The 18,245-nt window shown below is 37.3% G+C and overlaps 1 protein-coding gene across 1 annotated transcript in view; it reads left to right on the top strand.

The window, feature by feature from the left end:
- LOC139722854 (uncharacterized) overlaps window positions 1-18,245 on the top strand; it is a gene marked incomplete at its 5' end in the record, with an annotated part of 105,016 nt that overhangs the window by 25,087 nt on the left and 61,684 nt on the right. Inside the window, 13 exons of the mRNA XM_071634140.1 lie at window positions 839-907; window positions 1,191-1,253; window positions 2,819-2,896; window positions 3,748-3,819; window positions 4,758-4,832; window positions 5,791-5,862; window positions 6,499-6,567; window positions 7,405-7,545; window positions 8,639-8,710; window positions 9,799-9,870; window positions 11,628-11,693; window positions 12,319-12,390; window positions 14,032-14,216. Of these exons, the coding sequence (XP_071490241.1) occupies window positions 839-907; window positions 1,191-1,253; window positions 2,819-2,896; window positions 3,748-3,819; window positions 4,758-4,832; window positions 5,791-5,862; window positions 6,499-6,567; window positions 7,405-7,545; window positions 8,639-8,710; window positions 9,799-9,870; window positions 11,628-11,693; window positions 12,319-12,390; window positions 14,032-14,216 (1,106 nt within the window). The remainder of the gene's footprint in view (window positions 1-838; window positions 908-1,190; window positions 1,254-2,818; window positions 2,897-3,747; window positions 3,820-4,757; window positions 4,833-5,790; window positions 5,863-6,498; window positions 6,568-7,404; window positions 7,546-8,638; window positions 8,711-9,798; window positions 9,871-11,627; window positions 11,694-12,318; window positions 12,391-14,031; window positions 14,217-18,245) is intronic.

Raw genomic sequence — 18,245 nt, 5'->3', positions numbered from 1 at the left:
GCTTTTCTCCATGTCCACCTTCCTGGTCTGTGCATCGCTTTATTTTGTTCATGGTTATAGTTCCAGTTACATAATGCTGTAAAAGTGGTAATTTTCATGGGCGATGGGGGCCGCTTTCGATGCGCTTGAGTTACGCCTAACGCGTTGCTACCCTGTCAGAGTTACAAATGTGGCGCTTTGAATGCGCTCGTGAGGTAATTGTGATACACTCTAAAACCACAGCGACCTCGCTAGTTTTGGACATGTTCAAAACTTCCGTAGCAAGGTCGCCGACCATGGCGATGGTGGCGACCCTCCGCGCTTCTGAACCGCTCAACATACGATGGAGAAGATTTAAAGCGATCAAGCCACGATCCGCCGCGCTTTAGCCATGATCTGCCGCGCTTTGTCGATTTTTGACGGTCGTAACAGAATCGCTGTCTAGTGAGATGGGGGTATAATTCCTTCTGGGGTCTTCCGGCTATGGTTGCTTGCCTGCAAGTTAACTTTTTACATATTGTAAATGTCACGTTAAATCATATCAATTCAAATTCAATTCAAAATGAATGATTGAAAATCCTCTACATCAATCTGTTCTCAATGTCTTTACCAAGGGTTCAATAGATACCATGAACATTGACATACAACAGGTGTATTGAAGAACATGACTCAATTATACATCCATGTGGTCATCTTTCTAATTGGTTAAGTGTGATATGTTGTTGTACGTAGTGAGATACAAGTCTAGTATTATAGATTTCTAAATCGTTTTAGAGATGCTTCGAGTGAAGTGAGAAAAAAAAATATCAGTCTTCTGCTTGTCTTTGGTATGTATGCATTTTTATCTTCACATTTCTAGGTATCTCCAAAACAACCGTATCACAGCTGTGAAGACTGGAACATTTCTAAATTTGGCAACAAGTTTCTTGTGAGTACTTTACGTAGGGAGCAAGAAAATCCAGTGCATCTCATGACGTGAATATTGTGTATTTCCCATGTGATGTAAATATGTGTAACTTTATTATTTCATGTCAGATCTGTTGAAAATTTGACCATTTTTCTATTGCATTCAACTTTGCTCTCTTGATGAAAGCCGATGTAAAAATGGTTTCAATGTAGTTGCCCTTTAACAGTTTTAAGCTGGAAATGGAAAGTGCCCTTTATTAAAACCTCTTCTCTTCTTTGTTTTTAATTTTCCCGAAACCAACCAGTGATCTCGGTGATAATGACATCAACATCATCGAATCACGGGCCTTCGAAGGAGTGTCAGTTAGGTGAGGAGAGGTTTTTTTTTTTCATCTTCTTCTTCTTCTCTTTCTTTTTTACTAAAGGTACAGAGAGGAGTCTATAGGACATACTTTCTTTAACCCACTAAGTGCCACATTAGGCCTTAATGCCTTGTCCTGTACATGTATGTGTGAGAAACTTGTGTGCATTTTGCTCCTTGACTTCGAAAGGGTTAATACTAAAAAGCTCCCTTGTATGGGACATAGGCCTTACCATGCTTTCTCCAGCCAGTGAGATCCTTTATCCAGGGTCTGCAGTCATTTTTCCCTATGTTCTTTTAATGCTTGTTTCTTTTAACCCGTTCCTTGCAACAATTTGATATACAGTCGTACCAGGTTCCTGGTGACTGCAGTCTCACTCTTGGTTACATTTTGAGAAACTTGTACATCAGTTTTCTGTATATGAGTTGACGCTCCAGGAAACTGTGCATTCCTGACCTACAGTAGGAAGTTTTTGTCATGCTGACCAGCAAAGAATGACTTTGATCAAAAGGGTAGAATTTCTTCTATCAATATCTTCTCTTATTCTGCATCAAAACTACACTATGTGTAACTTTCACCTGAATGTAGTAGTGCATTTGTTTGTTTGTTTGTTTATTTTTAAAGGACAAGTTCACCTTCATAAACATAAGGATTGAGAGAATGTAGCAATATTAGTAGAACACATCATTGAAAGTTTGAGGAAAATCAGACAATCCGTTCAAAAGTTATGAATTTTTGAAGTTTTTGTGCAGTAACCGCTGGATGAGAAGACTACTGCAGTGTATGAATAACTTAGATGTCACATGCGTACAACAATATAAGGAAAATATAAAGAGAATTTCACAAAATGCCATCTTTTGAAAAAAGTACACATTCCCCTGACTCGTTGCCGACAAATGTTATGGGTAATATTATTCCCCCTGCCTTTAGAAAGAGGCAAGTCAAGAGTTCTTTTATTATGCGAAAAAAGTGAAAATATGTTGAATTTTCTTTTACATTTTCTTTATACTGTTGTACGCCTATGACTCACAAGCTGTAGTAGTCTCCTCATCCAGCGGTTCCCACACAAAAATTTGAAAAATTCATAACTTTTGCATCGATTGTCCAATTTTCCTCAAACTTTCACTGATGTGTTCTACTAATATTGTTGCATTCTCTCAATCCTTATGTTTATGAAGGTGAACTTGTCCTTTAATTGCTATAAAAGTCATGAAATGTACATAGCAAATAAAGACTGAGCTCACGAGATTTTGACTTTTGCTGGCCCATGCGAGTGCCCTTATTGTGTATACAACAAAGTTTTTGGACCCATCCGCACACATTCTATCCGTATGTCATATCCATTGATATTTTGCATTGTTCAATGGAACATGCAGTTCACCTGTCTGTTCTTTTTTGATGAGAAAAAAAAAATAAACAAATCTTGTTTTGTACGTTATGTTTTGAATTTCACTATCCATATGAGAGAACAAGATGATCAATTAATGCGTTCTGATCTTAACATGGAAGACAGAGAAAGAAAAAATGGACAAGACTCTGCCAGCTTTGTTTCCCGTCTTGCTCTCTTTCAGCCAATCGTTCACCTTTACTGGCAACCCGCTGAAGACCCTGCAATCCAAGGCATTCCTAGACGCATCGGTCGGCCGAATGTAAGTCCTGATGTCCTTTAATCTTGGTGAGGGTGGGCCAAGGGCTGTGGATTATACCCAGTATGCTGTCATTGTTGTTGTCTCGGTGTATGACAACTGTGACGTTGCATCACAAAACCAACACAAAGTTACCGACATAGAGGTTTTGATTAAAGTTACAATAATGTTTAATATAGAAAGAAGAAATATTTCTTAACTTTGAAATATTGATGTATCAATATGACATATAACGCTGCTGTTATCTTACTGACTGGAAATATGTTCAACCTCCTAAAATCTTATTCCTGAAATGACATTAAAAGAAATATTTTGTGTCAGAATCAAATTAAATAAAGATGTTTTTGGAATGTTTGAATTCACGAATAGCTTCGATCTGACTCAGGAAATTAGCAAAAATAAAACCCTCGTGAAATACAATGTGCTTGGCAAATACGGAATGTATCAGGAATAACATTAAAAGGATTAGCAGCAAATCCTGCAACTATATGTACATGTAGGTGTACTTCAAGGACTATCAATGCTTTGTTCTTATTAGAAACTTTGTAGAAAGAAGGGATGACGCCTTGCTTGATTGGACGTCCTGGTAAGTCATAGCTTGGAAAGTGATACTGTATACACTGTGTTCGCATGCAGATATCTTCACGAATGAAGAGGTAATAGACAATATTGCTAGATATTGTTTTGGCGAATTGATGCCGACACTAAAGTGAATGCACTATTCGTGTGCTGTTAAATTTGTGATCCAATGGTGATTTGTGAGAATACCAGCTTATACAGTACATGTGTATTTCAGTAGTAATCTTTTAAAAATTTGGTTCTGTTTTCTTTCCTTGTTGGTGATACAACCACAGATACCTCGGGGGTCTTCAGCTGACGTCACTAGAGACGCACACCTTCTACCAGATGTCTATCTCCTGGGATTTGTGAGTATATAACCCCTTGCGTGATTCATGAGTGTCAATTACCCTTTGGAACAGAAAACCTCAGTAGAGTTTTAGACACTGTGTCCAAAGTCATTGGCATAGAAGGAGTTAACGATATAAAAGACTGGTATGCCTGTTTTTAAAATAGTTCTTGGCTATATGCAGCAGCATGCTGGCAAAAGAAATATATTACTGTTAGAGTGCTGTGTTAGAACCTTCCTGGTTGGCATGTAATTGTGTGAGAGTGGGCAGCTTTGTGTGTAGGGGAACAATCAGTGTATTAGTCAATCCGTATTCAGTCCTAAATTGTTAAATTTTAACCAATCAATCAGCCTTTGGGGGTTTACTGTATTGATTTGTTGATGATTTTTGTTATTCTTCTGTAGTGTTTCATCAAGTAGAGGAGATCTTTTTTTTTCATACATGTGTGAAAACTTGGATGTAATACATACAATCGTTTATCATTAAAAAAAAGTGGTTTGCAAAATTTTTCAAAGCCTCTGAATTGCTATATTCATTGCCAAGTCTTAAATATTGCCAACACAGTTCAGTAGATAAACCTTTGAGCTTCTCAGTCAAATCTGTGTTTTTATTTAACCCAGTATGCTCGGGCAGGTGTCTATGGAAGATGTTTTTCTGAAGCAAAATCAGTCCGTCCTTAACAGGTTAAAGAAAAGATCCATCTGTTTGTGTACAGATCGAAAAAGTCTTAAACCAGCTCTTGAAATCTTTCTTTGGTATAAATATGGAGTGAATTCAGTATTGCCAATTTGAGGATGAGAAGAGGATGATACCTGCATTGTAATTCTCATAAGATTTGATTGGGTATTGAAAGATTGATGGATTTGCGCTTTCCATGTGTGTCACAATTCCATGCATCATTCTAAATGTGTACATAACTGTAAGACTCGCTATAATATGACTGTTTCTCTGCACAGCTACTTGAACGCAAACCAGATCAGCTTCATCGGAGACGAGGCGTTCTACGACGTGACAGGAAGTTCGTACGAGTTGTGAGTACAATCATGGTGATGACAATACGGATTATGATGGCGCTTGTGATAGTACAGATTGTGGATTCAAGACACACAATATTTTGTGATCACTCTAGATGTATTGGAATTAAGGTGCATGATTTCACTGACACAATACTAGAGGCGTACTCGTTGATAATCATATTGGTTGTCCTGCAGTCATAGTGGGTTTATTGTCATGGCAACCTGGATGGTGAAGGCATATAATGATAGAGAAATGGCAAAATAGTTAAACTTGATGAAAATGGTTTTGTATATTTCTATTTTATTTTTAGTGCTGAGGAAGAGATACAGCTTTTGTAAGTTCAGTATGTGCCTTCATGAAAGAGATTATGGCAATGTTTAATATAGGGATGAAAATGCTAACTGTGCTCTAATATCAAAATGAATGCTTCTCCTGGTTTGTAGGAGAATATTTGAGTTTGGTCATCAGGTCACTGGTGTAAAGTCAGTGAATTTTAGTATACTGTAGGACAAAAAAAAAAGTCTTAAAAGCTCGCTTTGGCAATGCATCTTTTTGCAATGAAAATTCTGTATTGATTGTACTAAGGTTATTATCTGGCGAATTCGTATTTGCCCAAAACCAAAGAACTACTTCCTTTTGTACATGACATGGCTTTGTGATGATGCATTACATTTTTTTTTTTAATTGAACAACCAGGAATGTAAGGTTTAACTGTGTACAGCCCAAGTCCAATTTGGCTGTCATCTTTGGAGAGTCCCTGCAAATATTAGATAGCCATGTGCCTGTTTCACATTTTAACTAGACGTACAATCTGTAAGTGAACATGATATACCCATAAATGAAAAATAAAGAATATTACTTTTTTTCCTGCATAATTTTTCCTCGATCCTATTAAATAGACTCTGGTCTTTGCCACAAGTTGTGTATTCAGGTCTTCTAAATAATTCAAGTGATGATTTCTGTGTTTGACAGGTATCTCCAGGACAATGTGATAGACTCCATTGAAGGCAAGCTATGTGGAGGGACCTGTACTGTGGAAAAGATGTAAGAATATCATAGAAGCCTTCTTCAAAATACCTGCAAAGAAGGTCACCAGATACAGTTTGTTTTGTTTTTTAGTTAACCCTTTGCATGTGTTGCGTGCAGATTGGCTCAAAAAAATCCCTTCGTGTTATACACAGTGAACAACTTCCCTAGCAGGAAAAGGGTTAATCTTCAAAATGCTAAAGAAAGGATTCTAGTTATATTTACAGTAAGACATCAGTCATCTAGATGGAATCTCATAAAATGGTGGAAAATGAAAGTGAAGGAATACTAGTTTGAAGAAAAGGATCTTTAAAGTTGAGGTCTCTTCAAGTTCACTGAAGGATCATTACATTTGCAGCGTTAATATTTAATTTTTTTTTTTCTGGAGACATTTTCTGCATACAGCTATTCCTTTTTCATAATTCCTTGTTTTGTAGCATCATTTTTCAACAAGGATTGTTATTTCATTTTTTTTTTAAATATAATTTGAAAGAAATCATTTGTGCGCTTTCTTTTTATCAAGTCTACATCAGTCCACAAAGTTGTTTTTTGGAGGACTTATTGCTACACCGCATTGTTCGAGACTCCCAATACCGTTGATTAAGAAATCCTCACAATTTCTTTTGTCTCTTGGTTCCGTGTTTGCTAATGTAGACATCTTCAGAACAACCAGATAGCCTCACTGACCACCAATGTTTTTGAAGATATCTCTGCCACCAGAATGTAAGTACATGGCATTTTGTTGTACAAGTAGATTAGTTCATATCATTTCATACATAATGATATATACATTTGAATTTATATGTTTCTCATTTTTTTTTTAAGTTGAACCACACTCACAATATTATCTATTAGCAGAAAAACTTGTCTCGATTAAAGGAAACACACTGCCCTCCATCTCAAAGGTGGAAAATTGTTAAACTTTTTTTTTTCTTTTGAGTAGGAATTATGCTGAAATTTCCATTTCCGTATCCGTGCTTCTTGATCTCGAATTCATCTACTCACAAAATCACCTCAAATCATATGTTTCCAAACTATCTTGTGGCAAGAAATATGTGGTTTCAACACAAGCCTCGTTTTTGTACCTACTTATCTATTCTGTCACTTCAGTTGTTATCATGTAATAGTTTCATTTTTCTTCTTACCAGATATTTTTTTTTCTTTTTGCATTTTGTAAGGAAAGCTTGATGGTGATATTTTGGTACTCTGTTTTGATTACATGCAAATATTCATATAAATGCTTTGCAGCAATCCATACTTTAAAGTTGCAACATATGCAATAGGTAAAGAGATACTTCGTAAATCTGAACAAACAAAGTGCTGTCTCCTTATCTTATTTTTCCATATGCTGGACACTTGACAAACACAATTGTTCAAATAGTTTGTCATTTTAGTTTTGTGCCTTTTTGGATTATAAATATGTGAATATTAACTTCTGTTGATGCTTTGTTCATGTGTGACACTAATCCACCTGGTAAAGATTCAACAGATGGCTGATATACGTAGATAAGCAGATTAATGTTCTAATCTCTTCACCTCACCTACTCCCGTGTTGCGTAGATATTTGACAAACAATTTACTTACGGAGTTCCCAGCAGCCGCTCTCTCGACACAGTCCATGTACTACCTGGATCTGTCCTACAATCAGATTGGGACCATCTCGGACAATGCTTTCACGTCACTTACAAGCACCATCTATCTGTGAGTCCAGGAATGTGATTTATTATTATTATTATTATTATTATTATTATTATTATTATTATTGTTGTTGTTGTTGTTGTTGTTGTTGTTGTTGTTGTTGTTGTTGTTGTTGTTGTTGTTGTTGTTGTTGTTGTTGTTGTTGTTGTTATTATTATTATTATTAATATTATTATTATCATTATTATTATTATTATTATTATTATTATTATTATTATCATTATTATTACTATTATTATTATTATTATTATTATTATCATTATTATTACTATTATTACTATTATTATTTTATTTATTTGGCAATTCAACATACTGTACAAACCGACATAGAATACGAACAGAAAATCGTATTACATGATACAAAGATTGTTGTGATTCCAGGTGCATGGTGCTGGTTTCCAGGGGAGGAATACATTAGATGTTAATACATCTTATTTGCAAATTGCAATCAGGAATTTTCCATTGGTGCGTATAAGTATGATGAAAAAGAGTACAATACGTTGTACCTGTAGACTATTCATCATGATTGTTTGGGGTGGATATGTTGTAGATGCATGGATGGGCAAAAGCCACATCTTGGTGCATTCTGTACCATTGCCCCTTCAGCAGAGGTAGTCATGAAAACTTGTGAGATGATCTTTCAACAAAAAAAACCCGAAAAACAAATCTTTGTAATCTTATGAGTTAAAAACATGCTCATTTCATATACTTGGACTAAATTGTCTTTGTTTGAAATGGGTTCTTCTAGACATTTACAGTACCTTTGGGGTGATAGATAATCATAGGTTTCATTGTGCAGATGATCAGAATTTGCAGGATAATATTTCAAAATTTACATTTATATATGAATCACGTATGAAAGCTACAATGTATACATGTATTATACAGTATATCAGTAACACGAGCACATTCTTATCATTTTTTGAATAGATGATATACATGTATGGTGAAAATAGAATATGTACAGATGGCATGATAAACAGTGATATCTTTGTACCATACAGTTTTGATCAACATCATCAACAATGTGCAACATTTACCATTATGAAGACTCTTGAATTCTCACTTGCTGCTTCGCTTCCGTCAACCTTTCCAGATATCTCCAGCACAATCAGATTGAGGAGATTGCATCCACACTACTGACTCCTCTCACCAGCTTACGAGACTTGTAAGTAGAAAAGAAAAGATGTCTGGCAGCCTGGGCTTGTCTATGGACAGAGATTATGTACTCAGCCACTATACTGCCCTACTTTGGCAAAAGGACGCAAGTGACAAAAGTGACATTTCTGGTAAATGAGCAAAATGTGTCTGTCATTTACACTGACGTCAGTCGACTATCATGATGTCCTTTCTAACATATCTCTTAGTAGGATGAGTGTTTCTGCATGAAATTTGGCCTGAAAGAAGAGATCGTTATGTGAATTATGAAAACATCCATAACTCAAATTCGGATGGTATGTCACTTGCTTCCTTTTGCCAAAGTAGGGCAGTATAGCCTTCCTGTTGGACTGAGGCGCATGTATGTGCTGTGTCATCACGATACTCATAAAGATTCAGAGATCAGAAAAAGGAAGAAGATTGCCCGTAGAGCCGACTTTGGCAACATAACCTTCGCCATTTCTAACGTTAAGTTGACTTCTTTTTTTGGAATATTTTCTGTGCAATGAAGTAGGGCAAGAGTATACAGCTCTACACATGTATAATCAATTTCAAGATTAGCACCTACCAAATTCATGTCTGCCAAAAACAAACAGATATTTTCCTGGCATTTTGTACACGTAGCTTTTGTGATTAAACATCACAGTCATGTTTTACTCCCGAGTGGATTTGTTCGTACTTGAAGTTTGGATGGGTTAAATACTCACTGTTGGCGGGAAAAAAAAAAGCTTTTAATGTTGAGCTAAAAATAGTGGCTGGACACACAAAGGGGTGATGGACAATGCCACACCCAAATATGTTTCAATGTTTCTGTGTGTTTACTCCATGTTATACATTAAAGCATGCTACTCTTTTCTATGATGTTGAAATACATGTACAATGTACATTGTACAATGTGACAGCTAGTTTCAAACTGCCTCTGATAAATAGGTTAACATCATCAGATAACATCTCCAGAAATCACAAGTTCCTATTAAAATATTGTACTTTGTCTGCTTTTACTGCCAATTAACACACAAAATCCTGCAGCATTGTTCATACTGTCTATAAAGTTCCTGAAACAGATAGGGTTAATTGAGATATCTCTTCCTTTTTCAGGTTTATGAATGACAACAACATCAGGACGGTGGGAGACGGGGCCTTTGATGGTCTCAATCAGCTGAGGAACATGTAAGTGTTTAACTCTTTATGTGCCACGTTCGCACGTCCGACTCAGTCGACAGCGTGCCAACTTCGCATATTCTGCTCAACAAACAAAGCCGCCAAAACCGATTGATAATTCGCTAATCACTGCTAATCCCGCGGTACAATGAAAGCGTTTCTGGTGCTTTTGTTCCTCTCATATACGGCTTGCATTTTATGTGGTGATTGACTATCAAGCGGTTTTTCCAACTAGATTTGCTCGTACATTCTAAGTGTCTGTCACGGTTTTATGTGCAAAAGTCAAGCCTTTACAGTAATGTAGCAACTGGCCATTCAAGGGAAATACTGAAAATAGATTCGTCATACAATTTATATCGAAAGAAAGCTTGGCATCCTCTTTAACTTTGCCTACTATTATGCCCATCTTAACAGAAATTTGTAGAAGTTATATAAATTGGAAAAACAGAATTCTTTCTCAAAGCATGACTACCTTCGTATCTCAGAATAACGTGGCACACAGGGGGTTTCCACCATGGCACGTAAAGAGTTAACCCTAACAGGACGAATTTGTGATGGCAACATATATTGTGCAGAATGTCACCATCACAGATTGATCTTTTGAGTCTCCCGCATCTTTTGACACCAAATTTGCGAAACCCGGGCGTGTGATTTAGAAGTTATGCATAGATATGTAGTAACATGCATGTTGCACCAGAAATTACTCGAAAATTTGAATTAATGTACAATTTCATTGCAAATTGCTCTTGTAGTCAAAGTTCATAAAAGCCTGCTTATTTTTTGCTTTTATTGATTGAAATCAATTTATAATTTTTTTGTGTGCTTGGAATAGTGATTCTGACAAATATTAAAAAACATGTAAAACATTGAAATACAAATAGTAGATAGCCTGATTTTGTCCATGAACTATGCAAAATTAGCATGAATATATATGTGACCCTGCACCTCAAAACAAACAAAAAGTCGCCAGACATGAATTTTTAGTTAAGACCATATTCTGAAAGAGCAGACTTTAAGCTTTAAAATGATGTATAACTCAAATCAAATGGACTCTCCTAACCTATCTAAATACTGGAAAGAAAGCACAAACTCAGGAAAAGTGTGAACTGAGAAAAGAGGCTCTGAAGTACAGTGTCTATTCAAGCGCTTAATCTTTACCAAACCGTGCTGGCTGTGCGATGAATGGGGCACAAAACAGGAAGTAAACCACCAGAGTAACAACAATGAAGGGATTATCAGATTAAACTGACATTAAGCATGCCTCATTAACACATTCTGTCCATAATTAATGCCAACTTTCAAAGCAGTAGCACTATCTTTTCAAAAGTTATTAGAGTTGAAAGTGAAGAGTGTGGACAAGGTTTTTCAGAAATGAAAAAGGGATTCTAAAGACACACCTAATCACACTATTCTACCAAAAATGTTCGAGATAAACTGCTAAAAAACACACTTTCTTGCCCGTTTTATGATACCAAATTTTAGCATAGTGTGAAAGAAGATCCGCTCTTTCAGAAAATATGAAAAAATCAAGTTCGGCTAGGTTGACCCATTTCATTTATTTTCAGTCCTCACGCAAAATCAGTGTGTGCGACTTTATGTTCGTTTTGAGGTGCACGGTCACATATATATATATCTTCAATATACTAGATTTGTAGATTCTTCGCAGGCAATGTTAGTGCTGATTTCCGTCGCAATTGTGCTGTCGATGGCAGAGATGTGTGGAAGGTATAAATTGACAGATTTTTAATCATTTTATCCCCTGGCAGATACCTGAGCAACAACTTCATAGAGCATTTCCCAGCATTTGACCCGCTGGATAATCTCAATACAATGTAAGTATCCAGCCTTGCCAGAGTTTGCTTCCAAGAATGTAAATTGTATGTCATCTTTTTTTGTGTGCGTAGGTGCACACTTCACTCTTACTTTCGGGGTTTTTTATCAAATTTTGTTTCTGTGTTTTTTGCTTGTACCAGCATGCCTCAATATTTAATTATGGTCTCTTTAGCCCATTCCGTACAGGAACCTTCTATGAAACTGGTGTACCGGGTTCCCAAAATGTAGACGAGTGCCCACAGTCATGGCCTAAATTCATGTTTAGTTTTGTGACACTGACCAGAAGAAGGACTTTGATCGAAAGATCATGGAGTTTCTTCTATCTTTATCTGTTCTTTTCCTGTATCAAACCTGCATGTATTTTTTGGCCAGTTTACTTTTTTCTAACATAGTAGTGTGCTTGATTTACTATAAAACTCATATGAAAACATACATAGCCATCAAGGCTGAGCTTACCAGGTTTTTTACTTTCACCGACCCATTCAGGTTTTCTTACAGTAGTTAACAAAAGAATATGTGAGTCCATCAGTGAACATACTTTATGTCTGATCAATATTAAATTTTTGCATGAACTGCTTTCACACAGTCTGATTTTCATGACTAAACTTCTCTTCTTTGTTGCAGAGATCTCTCCAACAACCAGATCCGGACTTTGGGCCTGGACGCGTTTACTCAGCTGGATTCCCTCTCTTCCCTGTGAGTGGGATTTTTTTTCTCAGTCTTTTTTTCTTCTTTTTTATAATTAAACTCATTATTAACTGTCGTTGATACATATATTTCGTATATTGAGCTTTAATTATGCGTTGATCGAGTGCCCAGTTCCCATAATGGGCAGATTTTTATTTTTAGTGATCAATGAACAAATACAACACCAGTACATCGTTTGTAGTTACACTATGTTTGGAAGCTAATAATGGATGTAAGTGTTCAAAGTATGTTATCATAGATTATAATGCTTTTGTACAAATGATTATTGCTACTGAAGGGGGATATGTTTTGACAGTGTGGAAATTCCACGTCATGGCAATGAGAGAATTCATGATGCATTGTTCATATGAGCTGGAGATGTACAGCTATACGCAGTGGCGGATCCAGATGGGGGCGCATCGGGCGCATGCCCCCCTTCATTTTCTTTTAAAACAATAGATACATGTATAAAAAGAAACTATCCCGGCCGTGTACCTCCCCTTTAATTCTGTAAAGGTGCCTCCCCTTTACCGAATTCCTGGATCTGCCCCTGATATGAATAGATAGAAAGTGAGACAGAAAAAGAGGGAGGGAGAGGGAGAGAGAAAACCTCTTTTTGCACTTATAGTGTATACTGTGTAGTTCAGTTATGTACTGTTAGGGTATTGTGAGAATTCATGCAAACAGAGACAGAATACATTACAGAAGAAGAGGAATGAGAACAAGAAGAAGAAGAAGAAGAGAAAAAGTGAGAGGATAATGATGCTGAATAAGATGAAATTGAGAAGAGCAGTTGTGAGGAGTGAGAGGAAGTATAAGTGTAAAACAGTGAAGGAGAATGGGAAAAAAATGTTTGAGATGATATTTAACTCTGTGTGCCATGGGGGAAACACCCTGAGTACCGCATTATTCTAGGACACCAATGTATTTATACTTTGAGAAAACATTCTGTTTTTCAAATCTATCTTTAATATTGCTATAGATTTCTGTTTAACTGGACACGTAGTGAGCAAAGTTGTGGAGAAAATGCAAAGCTATGCTTTGATTAAAATTGTATCAGAAATTGATGATTGTTTTGCTTTGAAATTACCTGTAGCTACATTACTGTAAAGGCATGACTTTTGCACATGAAACAGTGACAGAAACTTAGAATTTACTTGCAAATCTATTAGCTAACACTGCTCGATAGTCAATCACTACATAAAATGCAAGCTGTATGTGAGACGAACAGAAGCGCGAGAAAAGCTTTCATTGTACTGCAGCATTTGGCGATTTATCGATAGATTTGGGCGGGTTTGAGCAGAATATGCAAAGTTGACACGCCATCGAGTGAGTCGGGCATGCGAATGTGGCACATAAAGAGTTAAAGTCAGATAAATATATGGAAAAGTTGCAGGAGGAAAAGTTCAAGATGTAGTTGAGGAAGAAGTAAAAGGATAAGAATAAGAAGATGATTCTAAACAGTATTGAACATTTTCTTCTCAAACCTGATATGCCTAGATCCATTCCCCCAACAGGGAACCAATAGATGTTTATGACTTTCATTTTTTAAAATCTTCTGATGTAGTCTTTGAAAAAAAAAAGAGTTTGGATCTTTTGACTATTCAAATGTCCACAATCTTCTCATCTTTCAACCTGTTTCTTATCAAGGGACTTGGACACCAACAACCTTGCCTGCAGCTGCAATGTCTACTTCTCTCTGGAGGATGTTCAGTCTTCGGTCAGTGGGGGTGAATGTGCCACACCCGCCTCATTGGCAGGCACCTCTCTGGCATCATCATCCTCATCATCACCCACCTACTTCCTCAATGTGGATGCCAACCTCTTCCTCTGTAGTAAGTAATGATTTTAAAACTTTTAACCCTATGAGAACGAGTCCTGAGTATACTCGGGCAGGTCGGCCGTAATCTGGCAGAACTCCCTAAGTCGATTTTGGTCGATTTTCAGGTTTTGAGTGTTTTGTGTGTTTTTTCTCATGCTCTTTCAAGTGGGCCAAAAAATAAGTTGTGAATCGGTACAGAAAGTTATTTTTAGAAAGTGATTTTGGCAAAATTCCTGAGGAGAGAGGGCGATTAATCTGGCAGAACTGCGTAAGTCGAGATTCGAAATGAATTTTCCGATGTTAATCAGGCAGAACTGCGTAAGTCGACTTACGACAACGCTTGGACCAAGGTGTTCCTGCATCCCGCACGGACATGGTATATCTTAACACGCGCGTGCGCGACCTTGGTAGTGACGAACGCGCTGCGCGTTCAGGTTAGCAGTGCCTAGCTAGCTAGCTAGCTAGCTAGACACGTCGTGCGGCTACGTGTATTGTACACGACGACAGTCACGCTAAAGCAATAACCCTCGTTGCTCTTGGGGGAAATTGCCACTTTCTTTCCCTTCATAGACTGGCAGGCTTCAAAACAGGTCAATATGCGGTATGCCTTACTATTAAGTTTTGCTACAATCTAGTGTTTTTTAAGCCTAGAGCATTTCTAGATCTAACAAACGTTATAGTTTGCATCTTGTCTGACATCACGCTCCAGTCAACTTTAGGCCTACTTGGTACTGCTGCAGCACTTGTCCATTGTTAGTGTACGTGAAATCAATGTACTGTGCGGTAGCGTAGGTCACGCGAACAACAATATCTGTAATCCATTGACCATAGCTTCTTATTTTATTTTTCATTGTAATAAGCGGTTAGTGGGCTTGGATCTATGGGATTGATCTCGAGAAGTTTAATGAATATCTAGGATACCGTCTATAACGATGGCATTTTCGATCCAATCCTACAGACGTCAGAAATTGACCAATACTAACACTTTTACAGTTTACTTTTTAATACCGGTACCGTACCGGTACTCCCAGTAAATTGTGCAGTAGGGGCCTACTACTAGTAGACTACTGGGGCCTACCGTTACTTAACTTAGGCTGAATCGCCGGTTATTCTGTCTTTACTCAGTTTTCTATTTTTCTAGATTTGATTCGGCCAGACATTCTTGAAGTCTGTAATATGAAGAATCTAGAATCTACAGGTTAAACGCTAAATTATAAACATTTAGCCCTAGAAATAGATCTGAAACTTAGATTTAGATCTGTGTTCTATACATTACTACTAGTACTAGGGGCCTACTACTAGACATTATAGGCTATAGACTTTATAGACTTACCGTTAGTCATTGTAGATAGGCATGTTAGGCTTTATGTTGTTCTTAGATCTACAACATTAGTACCTTCTAGGCCTAGATCCCCAATAAACAGTCTAGCTGTAACGCTAGATTTAGCCCCTACCTGGATATCTAGAGTCTAGCGTTAGATCTAGAGTCTAGACTAGAAAATCTAGAAACTAATTTTCATTGATCTACTAGTCTGTTATAATGACGCCCCAAAATAGACGTCTGGATGTTACATAGACCTAGACAATCGAGTAGACAGAGTTCGAGAGTTCTCGTACGTTTTTAATAGGCCTGCGTAGAAATAGATAGTAACGGTTAGAACACTACTACCCTAACGTTAGTACTGTAAGTAGTTAGTGACAATAAGGCCTACAGTAGGACTAGGAGTCGACACAAACGAGAACTAGGGTCTATTTTTTTATTTTCTAATAAAGCTGTGAATAAACTTTTAGTCAGGCCTAGCTCCTCGTATTCTTTAGTTTAAATAGAGTTTAGGCCTTCAGCCAAAAGGGTCTAGGCTTACTCTTACTTTGGGCATAGAGTAGGAATACTAGGATAATGATGAGATCAGTAGGCCTATCGTATGCAGATTCCTACGTACCGCACTAGTCTCTAGATGTCTAGTGTATCGTTAGGCCTGAATAGACTACGGTCTAGACGGTCTACAGTGTAGTATATACCTGTAGTCTTGATGAACAATATAGCTTAACATCTAGAACCTAGTCTAATATTATTCTTAGTCCAAATGTAATGCTTCATGAGATCGACAATAACCCAAGCAGCAGCCAGGCTTTTGATGTAGCAGTACTTCTTGTGCCGCTAAATAATACTGAAACATGAACACAGACTGACAACATTTGGGGAAAGCAAGTTATTTTCCATATACAAATGAATGGATAAAATGAAATTAAATGTGAATCAATAATGATGACTTTATACAATACAAATATTTCAAAAAAATTGTACTCGATTTAAAATATTCATTGTTTTGACACTGCATCCGCTGAATAGTAAGAGGGTGGATGGTAAAATACGATAGACAACCCGCAGAAAATAGACCGAGATACGTAGTTCTGGTTGATAAACCACGTGTTTATCAGCCAGAACTGCGTATCTCTAGGAGATACGCAGTTCTGGCTGATAAGCACGTGGTTGACGACAAAAAGAGATACGTAGTTCTGCCTGATGAAACACGTGCTTATCAGGCAGAACTGCGTATCTCCTAGAGATACGCAGTTCTGCCTGAAAAACCCCCCGCATGGCCAAAAACTTACGCAGTTCTGGCTGATCAACCCGGGCACGTGACCAGAGATACGCAGTTATGCCAGATTACGATCGCAAAAATTTGGCGACGATTAATCTGGCAGAACTGCGTAAGTTTTTAAAATTGGTAATTTTTACTACTTAAAAAGGTCAAATTGTCATTTTTTTGCTGGAAATAAATTCTTTAGACCAATTATGACCGAGAAAAGAGGAAAAATGCAACTCATCGTATCTCAGTTTAGAAAGGTGTAACATTGAATCTTTAAACCCGATTTCTGGCGTAATGTGTTAAAGGAGATACGCAGTTCTGCCAGATTACGGCCGAGGTGTCTAGGGTGCCTCTGTAGTAGGCAGGTGTCTCTGTAGTAAGTAATAGTTTTAAGACTCTTAACCCGCTGAGGACGAGTCCCAAGTATACTCGGGCAGGTATCTATGGGAGACGCGTGTTGTAGCAAAATCAGTCCGTCATCAATGGGTTTAAATTAAGCTCACCCAAGCCTTTGGTTCATGCGGTCACTCATCGTCCAGCATCTTTTTGAATCAGGCTTTATTTGTTCATCTGCTCTCATCCATCCTGTATGAACTTTCTGCATTTTCAACTTTTTTTTTCGTTGAAAACCCAGTGACGGAGTGTCATCAAACTCAGCAGGGGCCATCGCAAGGATGATGGAACACGCGATTGGCCACCATGCCCTGTTACTTTAAGAGAATCTTCATCTATGAAACCAGAAATGCTGTTTAATATTTAATTCAAAGCACAAAAAGAAATTATGATATACTTTCAGCTTTATTCAGGGCAGATCCAGGGGGTGTTACCCATGGGGTATTGACCAAGTTGGAATATTATAGGTGCATGAAGTCTAGTATTTTTTTTCCTTCTCTGATGTTAAACTATAGATGTCACCTTTCAGTAAGCAAATACAATAAGTTGACTGAAAATGCATTTCTATAGTTTGGTAAATTTGAATCTTCGGACTCTAGATAACCAGTGATAACTGATTTCCTCACTACATATTGTATGTTTGAAAATCTGACGACTTCATAGAAAGGAGATTGCTCTCCGTTTTTAGATATACACTCAATGCACTATCTTCTGTGAATATTGGTCAATTAAAGATCAGGGCTTGCCCTTAACTTTTTTTTTAGGTGGCCAGCCGGGCCACTTAACCATGATTTTGGGTGGCCAAATACAATTTTAGGTGGCCCGGATGCTTTGTCAGTTTTTGATGTTGGAATCGAAGGGCGTGTATTACTGCATAATACAACAATTACTGATTAGTAGCTTACACTGTAGACGTAAACTCTACATAACTTTTTTTAGTCACCTGCCCGTTTGGGCAAGCAGATTTTCAAATTATTGCAAAACATTTGCCTGAACAGGAATTTCACTCCCCCCCCCCCCCCAAAAAAAAAAAAAAAAAAAAAAAAAATCAGGAAATA

This window comes from Diadema antillarum, unplaced genomic scaffold (genome assembly GCF_040938485.1).
Source record: "Diadema antillarum isolate AM-2024a unplaced genomic scaffold, OU_Dant_1.0 scf00000173, whole genome shotgun sequence".
Taxonomy (NCBI): domain Eukaryota; kingdom Metazoa; phylum Echinodermata; class Echinoidea; order Diadematoida; family Diadematidae; genus Diadema; species Diadema antillarum.
This window is presented reverse-complemented; position numbering and strand designations above follow the sequence as displayed.